Consider the following 18,951-nt stretch of genomic DNA (forward strand, 5'->3'; position numbering starts at 1 on the left):
GATGAATTAATTTGGGAATAGCAGTTTATCGTGAAAAATCTTCATCCCCAGTAAGGGTTATTTTTATTTTAATCGATGTATGTTCATTCCACTCCACCCCCCCCCCCTCCGCCAACCCCCTGTTCATACCGATCCCCTCTTCTCCTACCTATCCTTAAGGCCCTCCTTGCATTTCTCCTGTCCACGTTGTAATGGCCTATATATACGCTTATTAATATGAATGACGAGAGCAGCACTATCTCTGTATCAACAACATACACAAAAAATATACCAATCCGTGCTTTTTAGTAACAAATACCTCCCGATTTAGTAAATTAGCTCTGGTCTGGCCTGGTTTAACCATTATATAAGAGACAGTTTTAATGAAAAATTTCAACAACAAAAAATACCTTCCGGGAAAATTGTCCATTCTGCAGGCTTGAGTCGTTCTTTATAAAGGTATAACTGACTAATGCCATGCTGTTTGTTTCTGGTGAATACTATACAGTTAATTAGCGGTGCTGTGGCCGAGTGGATAAAGGCGGTGGCATTTGAAGCAATGAGGCTTAGCAATCTGAAGGTTCTGGGTTCGATACCCGGTCGGATCATATATCCAAGAGCAATCTACGGGTTTTTCCACATGAAATGGCTGTCTATATTGAAAAAAAAAAAATCCAAATTTGAGTTAAAGTGTTGAATTGAAAGCCACCTGACGTGAAAGTTGTAATCCATAAGCTCTTGCGTGCTTCTCCCACAATCATTCGTGGCCCGCCCTCTAAAAAAATTCTAGCTGAGAGAATACCTTTAAGCGTCGCCTGTTTACATCACGATTATTTTATGATTAATTAAACGAGGCATCGATAGAAGTTCAATATTAGTTCACCGTGCACTTTGTATATACTGACTCGAATTAGTATAACTGAACTTGAGCTTTCCATTGCTGCTTCAAAAGCTTTAACTAATTCAGAAAGTAGATTGGAACCTTGAACTTATTCATAACGTAAATACCTTCCGAAAAAAAATATTGGTCTGGTCTGGTCTGGTTTAACCATTATTTTAAGAGAAAGTTTAATTAAAGATTTCGAAGAAGAAAAAATTACCTTCGGGGAAAAATATCCATTCTGCAGCATCCTGTGCACTCTGTTCTGATTCGAATTAGAATAAGTGAAGTTTAGCTTCCATTACTGCTTCAGCAATTACTCATTCAGAAAAAAGGAACAAGAAAAACAGCAGAGTGGAAACTTTAACTTATTCATCATTTTCGACCGGAAGATTGTGTTTAATGATTAATACGATGCAATCCTAGCAAACGTTCTATCGACGGAAAGAGCTCTTTTTTTAGTGAATTTTGATTAATTGTCCGGTCCCTATATCCCAGATAATAACAAATCAATGCAGTTTACGATGGCTTCATTAGTTCTGTTCGAGTTGCACTTTCATAAATCAAGTAAAATATGGCAATTCTGGCAATTTTTACAGCCGCTTGCGTTTTTCATTTCATTCATTCAAATATTTTAATGTGTGTGGACGACGAAATGTTAAGAATCGAATCAAATTCATTAATTATTTACAAAAAGTAACTTTCTATTTGGTGACCAAAAAATAGGAGGGTCTTTTATAGTTTGATCATGCTATCTTATATTGCGTAATACTTGCAATAGGGCATGAGTGTGTGTGTGGTAGATGGGGGCGGGGGGTGCAGAAAGCCGACGTGATTTGTGGCGTCCCCCCCCCCCGGCTTAGGAACCCGGTGCCTAGAGGGTGCGTGCGTGCGCCCTGAATGGTGTGAAAACCCTCAAAAATTAGAATGACCATTCTTAACAAAAAAGAATTCCCTCCATTACTTTAAATTGCCCTTTATTGACGAAATAAATAAGATCTTGAGAAAAATTATGAAAAACGTAATAACAAGGTGCTCTTTTGTTGAATGAAATATAATAATGAAAAAAAGTATGATTTAATTCAAAAACCTTCAAATGCAATTTGTGACACAGAATCCAGAGTGTCTTTTTTGGGGTAATTTTGTAATTTGCACCCTCGGATCACATGTGTCATACGCCCCACACTGCCCTCCGAAGTTTGTTTACCCTCCCCCCTCCCCACCCCCGTCTCCAACTCATTCCCCGCTTATTGAACGCTCTTCCACCGTCTCTGAGTGTATACACTATGGTTTTAATTGTGTTTTGGTTATACCATGTGTGATATAACAGCAATTGCATGCGACAAACCATAAACTTTTTAAGTATAAACACTATATAACTGTATATGTGTATTTGTGTATATATGCTAGACGTGGTATATCATATATGTTACAAACAAAACCGGCCATATTTTGTATTTTGTTGTATTATATTCTCATTACACACATACAGCCCTCATATTACATCAAGATGCGAATCCGTTACTTGGAAATCGGAGAATCAACAAAACTTTAAAAGGCATGAAAAAATGTTCCCGCTGATATTCTGACAATTATTAACGTCAAATCTGTATAATTATGATGAACAAACTGAGCCTCCCCGCGTCTGACACGGGGTATAGAGTTAACAAGCTAAAAACCCAGCTTGCAGGCTTATGCCATACGAATTGATGTCATTTGCGGGTTTTTTTTTCATTCAAAGAAAAGTAAAGAACACAAGGTCATATTTTCTTGAATTTGTCTAATAAAGTTAAGTCAAAGTCATTGCCTGTAATGTAAACTGATGGTCACTATTTTTGAAACTGAACGACCAAAATTTATTTATGAGTTGACAGAAAAACATATGTAGATATCGTGTTCACCCTTGAGGTCGTTGAAGACGACTTATATTTAGGGGCTTTGGGGGGGGGGGCCCTAACCCAGAAATGACGAAAAAAATAAAACAAAACAAACGTGAAATGGTGCATACTGAGCTAAAAATTAGACTATAAATTAAAGGGTGTGAAGACTCGCGCAAAAAGAAACGTCTCATGCCGGTAATCTGACCTAGTTTCGAATGAGGTGTAACAGAAGTGTTAGACACCACCATCGATCCCAAATACACACACACAGCTTGCTACCATCGGTAATTAGACACTAGTGTACAGTCAGTACATACAGCTGCGGTCAATACCCACAGCACATTTTGTAGTGACACGAACAAAACGTCACTTGCAAGCAACGGAAAGTTACCTTTTTTTTCAGATGGCCACACGCGGTTTGGGGCGAATTTTCAATGCGTCTTTTCATCAGGTGTGATCATAACTATATACTTTTATGTTTTGAGGGGATTTGCAAAAATGGGGGAAACTTTAGGGAAGTTGATTGTGCCAAATGATAAGAAGCAAAGAGTATAATACCTTATCACCATCCACAAATCACCGATATGATCATTTAACTGGGCCGCATCTTTATACCCACGATTGCCTGTATGCTGTATACAAGCAGTGTTGGTTAAACTTATTGCCCAACCACTCTTTTTGAGAGTGAGATAGGCAGATAGAAGCGTACAAAATGATGCCAGCTTATCGAAATAAGAACATGGTTGTTCGTATTCAATTTCTGGCTTATTTTATTACCGAATAGAGGTATTTCTCATTCTAAGAAAAGGGGCACTTCTGTTTTGTTGCTTTTTTTCGCCACAAAGCTGGGAATGGAGGGTGGATACACCCCTCTGGAATCCCCACTCACCCTTAGGGCTCCGAAGGCCCCCCTACAATCGATGCCAAAGACTTGTTAATCTATCAAAGTACAGTTTAAGATTTACGTATCTGTCTTACGGGAGATATAATCTTGCAAATGCGGCATCCCGTATAATAATGTTGTGTTTTTATTTTCTCTCTCTCTCTCTGAATTATTTCTCGCGTTTTCCATCGTCTTTTAAGACAAGTGGCTAGCGATACTATCAGATAAAAATACTGAGAAACATCTGGCTCCTTCATAGGGTTCCCCTGTGATCTCAAGGATGAGAATCATCAGAATTCAAATTCGTACCCCTGGGGTACATTCTTCTGCCCGTTGCATAATTTGTCTTGGGTTGTTATATTTTTCTCATCTTCTCTATCACATTTATGGCCAGAACTACGTAAATATTGTCGCACGAATATTTTCCCGCTTTTTATATTCGTCCCCCCCCCCCCCCATATATGACTGCGTGCTTGTATTTCGTGATAGAGTTTCTTTCCTCGGGGGTTTCCGGTCCTTGTCGTAATTTCTCGGATGCTGGATGGAGTAATCTCGGGCAGACATTATACATTTTATTCAACGCGTTTCAAAAACCCTTCGGTGCAAAAAAAAAAAAAAAAAAGAGCACCGTAAAAATCAATGTTAATTTGCTATTCGGAATGCTACACAAACTAACAACTCAACCGATCATAAATTGATGGCACTCGTTTACTCGAAATATCAATTTAAACTGCGACGTCATTGATTTGTGTCTTTTGAACTAACTTGGAGTAGATTTGGAAAGTCATTTGAAATGTTATACCGCTGGGGTACACTCTTCTGCCCGTTGCATAATTTTCCATTTGGCCTTTTGTACTGATAAATTTTCATCAAAATGCTACCCTTTGTCATTGCGGATCATTTAGTTAAATGTTCTTTTCCTCCGTGGATAAGTAAGCTAATTATTATATAGAAAAAACAGAATCATTGATTAGTTTCATTGTCCTCTCAAAAATCATTCACTTCCACCAGTGTTCGACGCCATGAGGATGTAAATATTCTTACATAGATAGATTCAGATAATTACCAGTAATTTTGTTAAGCAATCAACTTCAGCCAACTGGGAATATATTTTCATTTAGCTGATCTTGACCCCTCCCCCGCCCGCCCACCGCCCGCCCACCGCCCGTCTCCGTCCCCGCCCCGTTAATCGGTGTTTATACATCAGTTAATTCTTCTTATCCATGCACTAAATTTGTTAGTACCAATTACGTTACCTTACCCCACAAACTCTCACACCCCACCCCTTCCCTACCTTTTCTCTTTCCTGTGCACAAACGTTGCAAGTTAGTAACTTCTACATCACTAATTGATGATTTATCAATCAGAAAATAGCGTGGCGAAGAAACGGTGTCCTTGCCTGTAAATCCCCTCTATAAGCCCTGCACCCCTCCCCCACCCCTCGATTCCCATTCCCTCCCTATGTCTTGTTGTATATATCTTGAGACTTCGTAGTTACCTATGTAAGTTTGTAAATTTAATTATAAAATCAACAGAGCATTATTACCAACTGTGTGATACGTCGCCGGATTATGTATATAGAAATAAAGAGGGAGGCAAACACCTTGAGTTTACAAAATCTGCCTGTTCCGTAATAAATCTCAAACTTCAATTGATAAACTGCGCCACACTTTACTCTGTACAATACTGTGAGGTTTGTTGTAGGCTGCAGTATGCTAATTAGACATGTAATATTCGAGAAGTTATAACAAGCAAGGGTCGTTTAAGAACGGATGCTTAAGTGTATTTATCTCTCACACGTAATTTCATATTTAATTGATTAGCAACTGCTTGGTATCATTTTCTTTTGCAACCTTTATCTAAACCTAATGGTGTCGCACCAAACATAATTGCTCCGATTGACATGCCCACTAATATCATCACTTTTTCAAGGCCTCTAGAGCATGGATAGAAGTTTTCGACTGACATGTCCTACCCACCATATGATAGCTGATGGCTTGTGCTATCACAGCACATTCAACTTTTGCCACCATGACCGTTTAGATTTTAAGCTAGAAGAGCACAACGTTTAGCATAGTGCTCCCACAACCCATCTGCCAGCTCTCCCAAGAGCAGCCTATAGTTGAAGTAAGTCTGTACTCCAACTCATTTTGCTAGCATATATACTTGAGTGTATACTCGCCCTGAAGAATGTGTACTTTATATACTTGTACTCACGAACATTTTGGAAACCTAGTACCGTATAGATATCAGTACAAGATTAAAGGGAGTGAAGACTCGCGCTCAAACAAACGTCTGATGCCGGTAATCTGACCTAGTTTCGAATGAGGTGTACCAGAAGTGTTAGACACCACCATCGATCCCAGAAAATACACACATTCCTTGCTATCGTCGGTAATTAGACACTAGTGTACAGTCAATACATACAGCTACGGTCAATACCCTCCACACAGTGTACATAGCAGCTATGGACATCTCAGGTCCAGATAAAAGATAACAAGGTATCACGTGTCATTACTGTCTGCATTTTGTTGCGACAAGAAAAAAAAAACTTTACTTGCAAGCAACGGAAGGTTAACTTTTTGCAGAGGGCGGCACGCGGTTTGGGGCGAGCCTTAAATGCCTTTAGTACTCGAGCTATGTACACGTAAACTCATACCAAGGGGACTTCTTTCATGAACCATTACTCATTTTCTATAGCATGGTTTTCATCACATGAAAAAGTTGCAAGTGCGAAATTTTCAAAGATGGTTAAGAGGGTTTGTTTCCTTCTCATATTTAATACTTTTATGATATTTGAAATGGATAACTAGATAACTTAATGTTAAGTTATTTTATATGAATTGTAATGAAATATTTACACATGCATAATTATGTACGAACGCACAGTAGAGGGAAACATTGTCGTTATGTAAAACATAATAATTGCATTATTTAATTAAAAAAATGGAAATATAATAAACAGTCTTGTAGACCATATACGACGTGCTTAGATTTGGTCCACTATGGTTTTTGGTGTTTTAACCAAAACCTATTCTTTTCATTGGCTTGGACTACGCACGTTCGAATAAACCCATGGGGGTGGGGTGTTTGTTTGGGGGGGGGGGTCCAGCAGATTTCAGCTCTTCGATAGCCGGTTAACTGTCCAAATATTTAACCGATTAAAAATACCCATTTTTGAACAGAGGGTACAGTTTCTTTTTACCGTTATAACTACACTTCATTTTTTTCCCTGATGGGGCAAGTGCCCCCCCTCTACCCCTTGCCCTTAGAATTTAACAACAATTCGTCCCATAGGTAGCCTATAGGCCTACCTGCTTTACATGTATTTATATTAATCCCATCCAAAACCGCAAATGACAAATCAAATTTTCTTTAAAAGTCTTGAAGTTATTTTCCTTCATTGCTTAAAGTGAATCTTGCCATATCGAGCTATAATAAACTGTATTGTAACTGTATGGGATTATAAACCAGTATAGAGGGTAAAGGAAATAAATCAAATACCCCCTTGCCCCTCTCCCCACCCGCCCCTCCAACCTAGAAGAAGTAGAAGAAGAATATGTCTCATGGTATGATACCGGCATTTGGAATATATATAGAAATATACATACAGTTCTCATGGTTACCTTAATGGTAATAATGATTTGACTCAAATATTGGCCGTTTAAACTTTGCTCAATTTAGTAAAACAAAAGTATTTTATTAATTGGTATAATCCTCCAGATAAATCCTATAGACGTGGATGATTAAATTAAACAAGTAAAATGACACAGTGGGTGAAACTTTTTATGAAACTTAACCGAGTAAACTGCTTATTAAAGTGTGAACCATGAGTGACCATTTATTTTTATTCTAGCAAATTTTGTGACAATACGGTTCCTCATTTTTTTTCTTCATAAAATCGATATGGTGCGTCTGCTATTTCGTGGTTAAATTTCCTTGCATTAAGTCGGGAGCCTGAATGGAATCCTATTTTAATAGCAACAGTTTTTGCTTACAAAAATATCATAATTGTTGATATATTTGGATGAAAGCTGTTTTTTTTTGGGGGGGGGGGGGTGGGTGGTCGCTGAATATGTGACCGCTTGTTCTTTATATAATATGACGTCATACCTCTGTGGGGAACATGCGGCATGACTCAACGGGCATGAGAGGGTAATTGGATGGGAATGGAAGGGAAGAGTAAGTACTTCTTGACAATCTCCAAATGCATATTGAAAAGACTCGAGACAATGCTTAAAACAATTACCTCTCCACCTTTGATCAACCATTATCGGATAGACTAACTTTAGACAGAAAAAATACTCGTTTTGTGATGTTGTAGACCTTCAGAAACCATTGTGGCATTTTCAAAAAAAAAAAAAGAAAAAAAGTAAGGATCATCAGTGGCTGGACTACTCACAGACCATTATAGGTCAGAGCCGCAGATGGGGAACGCGAATCTCAAGGGGCAACCAAAACATATTTTATGGCCTCAAAAGCAGGGCCTTTATTATCACGTATAACTTTTAGACATTTCATTGTCTTATTGAACATTCCTCTATACGTCTGGTAAAATCCAAGAACCAGAACCACTCGGTAAATTGCCTTTGACAAAAGTTAAACAAAGTTCAGCATGCTAAATTTGAGGACAATATAGAGTAGTCTTTGAATTGAATTTAACAAGGAGGGGGGGGAGGGGGAGGGGGAATTGTTAAAACGAAATTTTCCCATTGACTCATTTCACTTATATTGTTGCCTTTTCCACTTTGGGTTCCCCTTGCATCAACAAATAAACTTTTAGGTAAAATTAGAAACACGCAGAATAATATAGAAGGTCAAATCTCTAACCTGCACTACACCCTCCCCAGCAAACAACACACACCCAGTGGCGTCGTCAGATATTTCAATCTTGGCGGGGGGGGGGGCGCGGATTGGGAGGGGGCACAGGATTGTAGTACAGTTTAAGCACTAGCGGTTCACGCCGGGGCCTCTGTGACCTTGTTAGTAAGAAAACAACTGGTTATTGTGATGGTCGGTGGAAGAAGTTTTACTGATGAACATAATACATTTCGTTCTTTGTAAAAAAAGTTTTTGTTTGGGTATTTTTTTTTACAAATCGCATCTGGGGGGCACCTGGGGAAATAGGATTTTGTGGGAGGGCAAGTTTCCCCAGGCCATCCCTTGGCGACGCCACTGCACGCACCTACCCCCCCCCCCCACACCATGGATGACAACTTTTCCACTACACTGAACTGGTAAAAGGTCCAAATAAATATCTCTATCAATTCAGATTACTAACACAAAACATGCACAAAGTAACAGTTGAGTCTTATAGTTTCATGAAAGCTTCTTTCTTGGAAGAAGGTAAAAAAACAGTTAATCATTCTCTAGAGATATAAACAAAAGGGAACTTAAAGTCCAGGATAAAGTCTTTCTTCGGCTAATCTAACCCTCTCTAAGTTTCAATGATCACTACGGAATTTCCATTGACTAACTATTAAACTTATCCCTATAATCCGTTTATCTTGTGCACACAATTTACACAGGTAGCCGAAGCTGTCCGTCGACGTCTTACAGTTATATGATTACGGACATGAGCCATCTATCCTTAGAAACCAACAACCATGCTGCTGCTAACAACGGTGCAAGCAACTCCTCAGCGGCGCTACTGTACGGTGCAGCGTCGAGCTCACTCGCTGACATTGAAGTTACTGCAGTCAGTCCACCGTTCACAACTAGCAGAAGCATCCGCCGTAAGAGAAACAGTATCGTCTCCCTTGCAGTCTCTGGAAGCCGTCTGCTCTCCCATCGGCGTGGATCCGCCATGCCAGTCCTCCAACATGGCGAATTTGACGTGTCTACCAAGTCTCAGCAAGTATTGGGGTTGCGGAATGACGAGTGGAATAGGTAGGTGGTTGACATGTTATTATACATGCACGTTCATATACGTATATATTATGTACAATTATATCGATACAGTATACCGTACTTCACGGATGCTTTAGTATGACGTCATATATGGCGGGGAAGCCCTTAAAACTTTTGTTCTTTTTTTTTTTTTTTTTTTGGCCTTTGGTAAAGTTATTTATAAGTAGTTGAATCGTTGTCATGGTAATGACGATCATTGATCGAAAAGTAATATCGATTCATTTTGTATTGTATATGATCAGACTTGCATGATGTTTTACAAGAGATGCCGAGTGAATTTGATTTCTGTCTCTTAGCCCTTCATATGTCCATTTAGAAGCAGCCTTTCAGCAGGGAACTGCTAGTCTGCTTTCAGTGTGTACTTTATATATATATATATATATATATATATATATATATATATATATATATATATATATATATATATATATATATATATATATATATAGTATAAGCTCGCATATGACAAAAAAAGTAGGAAGTCCTTAATGGTTTGTGTTATTCCTTGTAAAACTGTTTCTGTTTCCTTCCGAAATACGCTGTTAACAAAAAAAATAATAAAACAAAAAAAAATAGTCATGTATGTGACTTTTTGTTAAGCAAACAGAGGACTATTTCCCTTTAGAGAGATATTTTATTGGCCTCATTTTTTTTTTGCCATACTCATAGTTAGTCTGTGAAATGGCGTTTGTTTATTGTAAGGTGGAGGAGGAGGGAAGGAGTGGGTATGCTAAATAACATAAAGTAGGCCTATACTTCTGTAAATTTTGAGAAATGTTTAGTTGACAAAGAATTTGTGGAGATACTGCAATATGAAAATGCTGTTCGGGTAACACACATCTTTATTGTAACCTTTAGCGGGCTAGGTGTTCTTTGCGAAATGAGTCATAGCATTATGGGTATAATATGGTACCGTATGTCAGAGAGAAGTCTGTAATGTAAGACTTTGGGCTGGTGTTGGGGTCATTTGGACAGGCTTGTCCATGTGACGTCATGTTTGGTTAATTTTATATCCATTTTCAGCCTGTTCTCTCTTCGTTTTGCGAAGAGGGGGCGGGAGAATTATTCTCTTCTATGAAGAATATATATAAATATATATACATATACCAAATATCATATACCATGTAGGCATGTATTAGCAAACCACACGGTAGCTGGTTATTACCACTGTTTAATTAATAAACTCTTACGCGATATATACCTGCCATGACAATTATCAACAGAGACGTCAGCTTTCACCTTGACATTACGCGCTGATTAATTAATTCCCTTTCACTTTATATGATATGTACTTTTATAATTGTATTAGGATCGACCTAATACGGTATCCATATAACCTGCATATATGGACAGTGTCTATTTGCGTATATATACAACCTTGCTAACATTATATATATATATATATATATATATATATATATATATATATATATATATATATATATATATATGTATATATAAATATATATATATATATATATATATATATATATATATATATATATATATATATATATATATATATAAATATATATATATATATATATATATATATATATATATATATATATATATATATATAGGCTATATATAAATTATTTAGCCATTTTTGCAATACCATGCAGACGAGCGCGGTACTTCGTATTTTTGCCCAAAATTCAGACATGATATTTCAACTCAATTGGTGTGGTTTAAATGCCTATACCACGGGCAAAGAACCACTGACAAGCGACGACTATTGAAAAGCTCTCAACAACCGTTTATGTGATGAGCTCGAGGCACTTTCAAGTTAGCCAGCGCATGCATAATATGCATGGCTATGTATCGGTCTATATTGAACAAACGTACGTGTCTTAAAGGGGTAATGGTAAACAATATTCAGACTGTATGCTTATAATGAAGAATATTACCTAGCTACAGGTTTATAACTCTCACACATATTTGACGAGAACTTTCTAGTACTATTTATAGCCCGCAGATTTTCTCTATGATTTATTTTGACGAACCGCAATGTAACCACGTTGTAGTAGCATGTTTACCCACGATCTACCCATGTAACATGCTCCACGTTTTCCTACTATAAATAGCCTATACGTCTGCCTTAGCGAAGGCTCTTTGTAAATACAGTTTGTATGTTCCATAACAACTCCCTGGTATGTGGCTATAATTATACCCCATACGTACACCATAAAGATGCATCCATTTCTCCCCTTTGTGGTCCCAAACCCCCACGCCACTCTGGTTACGTCCCCACAGACGGGTATCATACAGGGAGAAGGGAGGGGTGTAGGGAGGGATACCTCCAGGAACAGATTTACTGCAGCGTAGAAATCCCACGGCGCAGGCGCAAACTGTCACCTTTATCTGCATACAATCCCACACTTTCCTTGTAATAATTGTTTTGGTCAGTTATAAAAATATTCTTTTCATCTATATACGTATCATATATACGTGTATAATATCAATTAACCGACCACTAAGCAGTTTTTTCTCACGAAAGTGAAGTCTTTGAAACCATTGACATTTATTACGCATAAGCCACAACCCAGCAGGGTTTATCTGTCTGTTATTAAGTTTTGCACGTACGAAACGCTCGTGTATATGATGTTTATGAATAACTTTTTTATACACTAGTAGAATCACACACAATTTTCAATATGCCATATACCAGAGCCGTATATTGTATGTACGGCTCTGGGCCAGTGATAATGGCAAGGTATACGGTGCAGGCCTCAGTGAGTTGTCCTGTACACACACACTCGACTTCACACGAATAAAGAATAACAATGGGACTAACTGTTATCCTTTTCTAAAAATGCATACAGTTTGCTCCTTTTGACAACTTTCTACAGGATCCCACACATTGTCTGAGATTTTGCACATGTCGTACCATTTTTGAAGCTTAATGTTGCTCGCGTATATCCGAAGGCTTAAAGAGAATCAGTCTTTGTTATAAGTGCTGCAACAGTTCAAAGGTACTTTGCTAGAGGATCTGACCTTTCAGTTACACCAAAATATTTTGGAGTATTCAATATATATATATATATATATATATATATATATATATATATATATATATATATATATATATATATATATACATATACCGTAATTGTGAGGGGCAAAAATCCAGCTTAAAACTGTCTTTGGAAGTTTTAATACTTTCAGAATATATTTTCAGCTACAATACAGAACATGACCTTTAAAGTTGATGATGATCTGTTACATAGCCTATAATTTATGTTTTAGTCCTTTTTCGTTGTTAATTAAATCGAGTATGACCACTCAGAGATATGTTTATAACGTGGAAGCTATGCAATACAGCGTTGTCCTTGGTAATTAATTCAATACACAATTGCTCAAGACCAAAGCGACTGCATGCACATTAGTCCGCGAAAACTAATCTTCAAGGACCCAATCTCTTCTGGATATAGCATTAGCTGCCATATCACTTCCGGTTATTCAGTGAGATGTATAATTTGTGAAATGACAATTGGTTTAACCATAATCCGATGTCGGATATTTTGTTAAGAATTTTAGGAAATGTCTCCTCCATAATCCCAAGGCCATAATGAAAGCGACTTTATACCAACAACGTATACTTCATATAAGTGGGAGATAATCCATGTCGTCAGTGCTTACAACGATATATTTGTAAAAAGGACAATTTGACTTGAAAACCATTTACTCAACGCCAAAACGGAAACATCATGCCAGAACTAGGTCGATCGTTGACCTTATAATAAATGGATGAACTATAGATTTGTAAAAGGAGTATAACTGCACGAGTACATGATAGAACTCCCCTTGGTACTGAGTACCAGCTAGTACACGCAGAACCCCTTGGTATGAGTACCAGTTAGTACACGCAGAATGCCCCTTGATATGAGTACCAACTAGTACACATTGAATCCCCCTTGGTATGAGTACCAGCTAGTGCAAATGAAATTCCCCTTGATATGAGTACCAGCTAGTAAACGCTGAATGAACCTTGATATGAGTACCAACTAGTACACATTGAATTCCTTTTGATATGAGTACCAGCTAGTACACATTGAATCCCCCTTGATATGAGTACCAGCTAGTACACATTGAATTCCTTTTGATATGAGTACCAACTAGAACATATATGGAATTGCCCTTGGTATGAGTACCAGCTAGTACACGCATAACTCCCCTTGATATGAGTACCAGCTAGTACACGCATAACTCCCCTTGATATGAGTACCAGCTAGTACACGCATAACTCCTCTTGATATGAGTACCAGCTAGTACACGCATAATTCCCCCTTGGTATGAGTACAAGTATACTTAGCCTCGCAGTAATGTGTCCATACAAGATTTTCAAATCCCCCGTGTTACCGAGTATGAGTATACAAGTACTGCTAGTATACGAATACAGACTCACTGGGATTCAACTATTTAAGTCCATCAAAAATATCGGCTTTAAAGTTTATCAACAAATACTTTCCTGGTAGTTTAGACTTCAAATAGCCTTGTGGTTCTTTGCTTACTTTTTCCTATTGTTTTTATTATTACCACCTGTATACTTTTTCATGCAGTTATAGATGATACGTATTTATATGTTTCTCTCTCGAAATATCAATGAAACTTTTGTTTTCATCCGACGCCGTGCCATGTGTGCATGTACTCTTTAAATCCTTATACCTCGTTCGAGTAGAAAGGTGTTCCAAGACGGCCCCCAGCTGGTAGCTAATTTAACGAGTTGGTTTGTTCGTGAGCTTATGGTTATTCAAAATGAAATAAGTGTATTACATTCATCGCCTAAATACCAACCCGTTGCCTCCAGGGCGACTTACCCAGATCACGATTTGGTGATGTACGGACTTATATATACGCGGTCCTTCATTATCCTCGCCATTCACTAGGGGAAATGGTTTGATGACATAAAAGAGACCTATAGTTTCACTTCGCCCATAGGGTTTAGAGATTAATTATTTCCGCTAACCCTGGGGTTTGTTATTACAAGATATTGCTTATTACATATCTATACTCAATTGAATGGAGCTGACTGGTACCACCGGTATAATGGTATGCGGTGGGGTCTTTATACGTACCATGCATCGGTATACTATATACGGCTTGTAATGCAAACTATATATTCAGTGCTGAATTTCTTGAAGTTTCGATACTGTATTAGATTGACCCCCGTGTAAGCTTTGATTTCTTATTGATTTATATCGTAGTTGACATGCATTGTTATCCTTTTAATGACTTAGAGAAAAAAGACTTAAAAGAGTCTAAAGACTTAAGAAAAACTGAGAAAAAAAATAAAAAGACTTAAAAGAGTCTAAACATGTACGGTGTACGTAAATACTATTGTACGCATCGCTAGCAGACGTTTACCTACCACCTATAGTCCACCAGCCTAACCTAATTTGCATATCAAGATCGAAGTTGATGTTATCAGTGCAAATTACCACGCAGGTTTACAAAATTCATCAATAGATCTTGTGATGAAATCAACAGAGAGATAATTCAATCAATCAATCCATCCATCTACCAATCAGTCAATCAAATTAAAAACATTACTTAATCAAGTTCTCACTAAGTATGGTACTATTGTGAACGCTATTTGACGATTGAATTCATGACAGATCTGTTTGTGCCAAATTCGTTTGATTACCAAAATCTCCTAAATAGTGGCCCAATTTTCTCGTTTTTGTTACGATTTTGCTCAAGTATACAAAAGGGAAAACATTATATCTTCTATATAGCCTATCCAAGTATTACCTCTCTTGCGACGTTCAAACATGTAGGCCTATGCGTTATGCTTTTTACTACACATACCGTATAATTGTGCCGCCGTAATTACAACAAAAATTACAGCTTTAGAAAGCAAGGTACATTTATAGATAAGGTCTGACAGTTATTACACCAGACACGTGTTAGCAATTGATAGCTCTCATCCGTCTGCCCATGTTAAATCGTATATTACCCTAACGATATTATGGTATATTCCCTTACCACGAGAATGTGTAATCCATTTACGCCTATACCTACATACTACACGTTTGTTGAAAAAGGATATAAATCAAGCATGCAGCCAACTGTCTGTTCATGTTTTGTTTCGTATTCGTATATATAGTACTGTCTTTTCTAATCTAGTCGGTCTGCACTAAAGACATTTCCCCTTGACAACCGCTACTGGAACGTAGTAGCTTCTTTCCCTTGATTGGGGCGGGGTGGGGGTGTGTGTGTGTGGGGGGGGGGGGGGTTATTTCCAGAGCGATGTTAACATTATAAGAGCGAAACGCGCAACTCTCGTTTATAGCTTTGGCGTGTCGTACTTTTGATTTTACATTAGAATACCTTTTCAGAAGATCTTAAATGCAAAATCTTACGATGATGACGAACCTATGCGGCACAATGTACTGTTGTTTCCTTACATCTGGCAAAAGGAAACATAAATTAACACAAGTATCGGGATACGACAGCCAAATTAGGAATATGAAACCGAAAGACACACATACACACACAGAGGAAGAGACAGCGTGAATAATGATCCACTAAAATTAGTTTACTTGGACCTTGACCTATTACATATAGATCAGTCACACAAGTGACACGTTAAATTGTGGTAGAGTGTCCAAATATCAAATACTCTCGCTATTCTGCTGTTCTTTATACGCAGGAAACCCTTTTCACAGTCTCGTTGATTCTTAATAGGTCATTAGTAATATAGCCCCCAAATATGCTAGGAAGTCAAATAATGGGCACTCATATTAAATGTCAGCAAGCATGTTACTGCCACCATTGGAGCACCTGTTCCTCTATGTATGTTCCTCTATTTAAATATTTATCTTTAAATTTAAATATTTAAATTTAAATATTTAAATGTCCAACTAAATCATGGTCTTTGCCAATTGAATAAGTTGGAGTAGCAGAGCCTCCTCAGCTGGAAAATATATTTGAAAATTTTAGCAAATTTTAACATGCAAAGTTTGGGCACAACACTAATGATTTTTAAAGGAGGCGTTAAACCCAAATCGTCATCATTAGTCTGTATGATAGAGATAACTGTCATGAAACATCTTCCCAAAACAGCTAGGAAAACAATCTTATTCCATTTGAGAGAGATAGCACAGATTTAATGATCCTTTGCACACAATGCCCAACGACTTGATCAAGTCTAAATATGATATCATCGAGTCCCATGTGCTTCTATATTTTGTAACCTTTGTCTTCAAATGATTATTTTCTGTAATGGATTCTGTAATGGAGTAATGGATTCTGTAATGGGGTCTCTTTTATTGCAAATATACTGAATCTAAAATATTTCAGCTCTTTACAAAACCTAAATGGATGGCATTGGAGTCAATGTCAACGCTTTGAAACATGCTAACCTGAAAATGTGACAACTAAAAAGCAAAGAGAAAGTACAGGACTTGGAATCTTTGTGACATTACAGATTTACAAAGTGACAACTTCCAGACACGACTACGATATCTCCCAAACGGAACAACGGAACTGTTTGGGGGAGTTGATTTTCACAACGACTCTCTCTGTCATATAAGCTACACATGATGGTTGGTGTGTGTGTCCCTTTTAATAATTCTAGGACTCACTACGGCTGGAGGACCTTATTGTCACGATACTTTCTATACGGCTTATTCCGGGATATATAATCTCTTAGGGTGATGATTGTATAATTTGACCCACTATTTCAGTTTTCGATTCTTGTTATCCTTGTATTATATATTACACACCACGGCACTCTTATGCATGTAATATTAGCCCGTCGTGGTTTATATTATTTCTTTCCCTCGCGAGACCTTGTTTTTGAGATTCAACGAGATAGGAAGATTGTTCTCATATTTCAAATTGTGAAGCTGACATAAGGAATGTTCAAAATAAACGACTGATATAAAGCTCTATTACATCTCGAAGCTAGAGGTTCATAACGATTGAGATTGGTAAGCCTGATAGACATACGTACACGTCTATAGCGTTTTAGCTGTTTATGAAAGATTCAATCGTTGATGAAAAGTACATAACACGCGGTACATTAAAGAAAGTCGTTGCCAAGGGTCTATAAAGACATAACAACCAGAAGTTATGTTTCAGGACTATACTCTTTTACACGACCTACTTTGACAAACTATGTCCGACGTCAAATCGACCATGGCTTTGGTGCAATATACAACCCATTTTGTGTTATTTGCGCATCACACGCCGACCATTTTAGACCGATGACGTCACTGGCATTGTAGTTACGATTGTCGTCATACGTATATTTGGCAAGCCGACGTGGCCAAAAAGTGAGTCTTATAAGCGTGACTCGAGCCAACCGATAAGTTACACCCCACGTGACTCGTTTCTCAACGCGTATTTTAAGTTCGACAACGCGTAAACGGAGATCCCCCGAACCCGTTAAAGATCAGTATAGATCAGTAGATTTTTTGTTGTGTGTGTCGTGTTCATAGTTATTGTTTAAAGGTAAGCTGTATTGCAACTTAAGCCTTATCTATTTGTAATTTCCCGTAATTCCGTTTTCGTAGCTTATAATTTTGGTAGTAATATCCCATTCATTTATTCACGTGGGTAATTTTCGATTACGTGTTGCAGAACGTCTATATTTTCCGCAAATAGAGCCTTAGGGGCCCCATTGGCTTGCCATATACGTATAGTTGAGGCTTAGGGTATAATACGCAGAAATTATTGAGCTGCTGTGAGGACCCAACATGACTCATGGGTATATTTGCTCTATCATTATCCGTACTTTGTCTATTTGTTATGTTGAAAATGGTACAGTAAAGACGTTTGTTAATAATATCCACGTGTGTCAATTAGTTTTCGCGGAACCGGTTATGGCATAATTCGTATAGTTATTAAGGAACGGTGTTGCTTTGAATTGCATCCTTTGTTTGAATGCATACGTCTGTATACGTGGTTTATCTGAATAAGTTACTTATAATGCCATTGGCCTTTTATGTAAGGCAGTAAAGAAAATCGGTTTCGTTGATCCACCAAAGAGATGAACATAATTTCCGTCCCCACCCCCCCACCCAAAAAAATGGTGCTATCAGTTAGTAATTCTTACTGTATATAATCGCAAATGTTTTTGTACAAGTAGCGAACAGACTTGACATTATTTGTTACATACCTGGATTGCGCTGTAGAAATGTATCGGCTAACATCACGCGCCGTAAACTCACAAGATTTTGTATTACGCATGTCTGTGTCACCCTACATATCAGTTTGCAGGTCAGGGCATTCATATTACTATCCTATTGGTCGACACGGTTCATTAGTGTGATCATGCGCAGAAGCAATCTCTGAACTTGCTCAAGACGTGAATAATCTTTCAACACTCTGGTATATAAGGTTGCACTTAGGCCATTCTGTCACATTACGTTAATAACCCAGGGCATGAGTGATCCCTCTCTTACCATGGT

The 18,951-nt window shown here is 37.8% G+C and overlaps 1 protein-coding gene across 5 annotated transcripts in view; it reads left to right on the forward strand.

Moving 5' to 3' along the window:
* LOC139966626 (uncharacterized) overlaps positions 1-18,951 on the forward strand; it is a 77,691-nt gene that overhangs the window by 29,523 nt on the left and 29,217 nt on the right. For all 5 annotated transcript variants that reach the window (XM_071969861.1, XM_071969879.1, XM_071969870.1 and 2 more), the window contains one exon: positions 9,151-9,511. In XM_071969861.1, coding sequence (XP_071825962.1) covers positions 9,151-9,511 — 361 coding nt within the window. The remainder of the gene's footprint in view (positions 1-9,150; positions 9,512-18,951) is intronic.

Source organism: Apostichopus japonicus, chromosome 1, assembly GCF_037975245.1.
Source record: "Apostichopus japonicus isolate 1M-3 chromosome 1, ASM3797524v1, whole genome shotgun sequence".
Taxonomy (NCBI): domain Eukaryota; kingdom Metazoa; phylum Echinodermata; class Holothuroidea; order Aspidochirotida; family Stichopodidae; genus Apostichopus; species Apostichopus japonicus.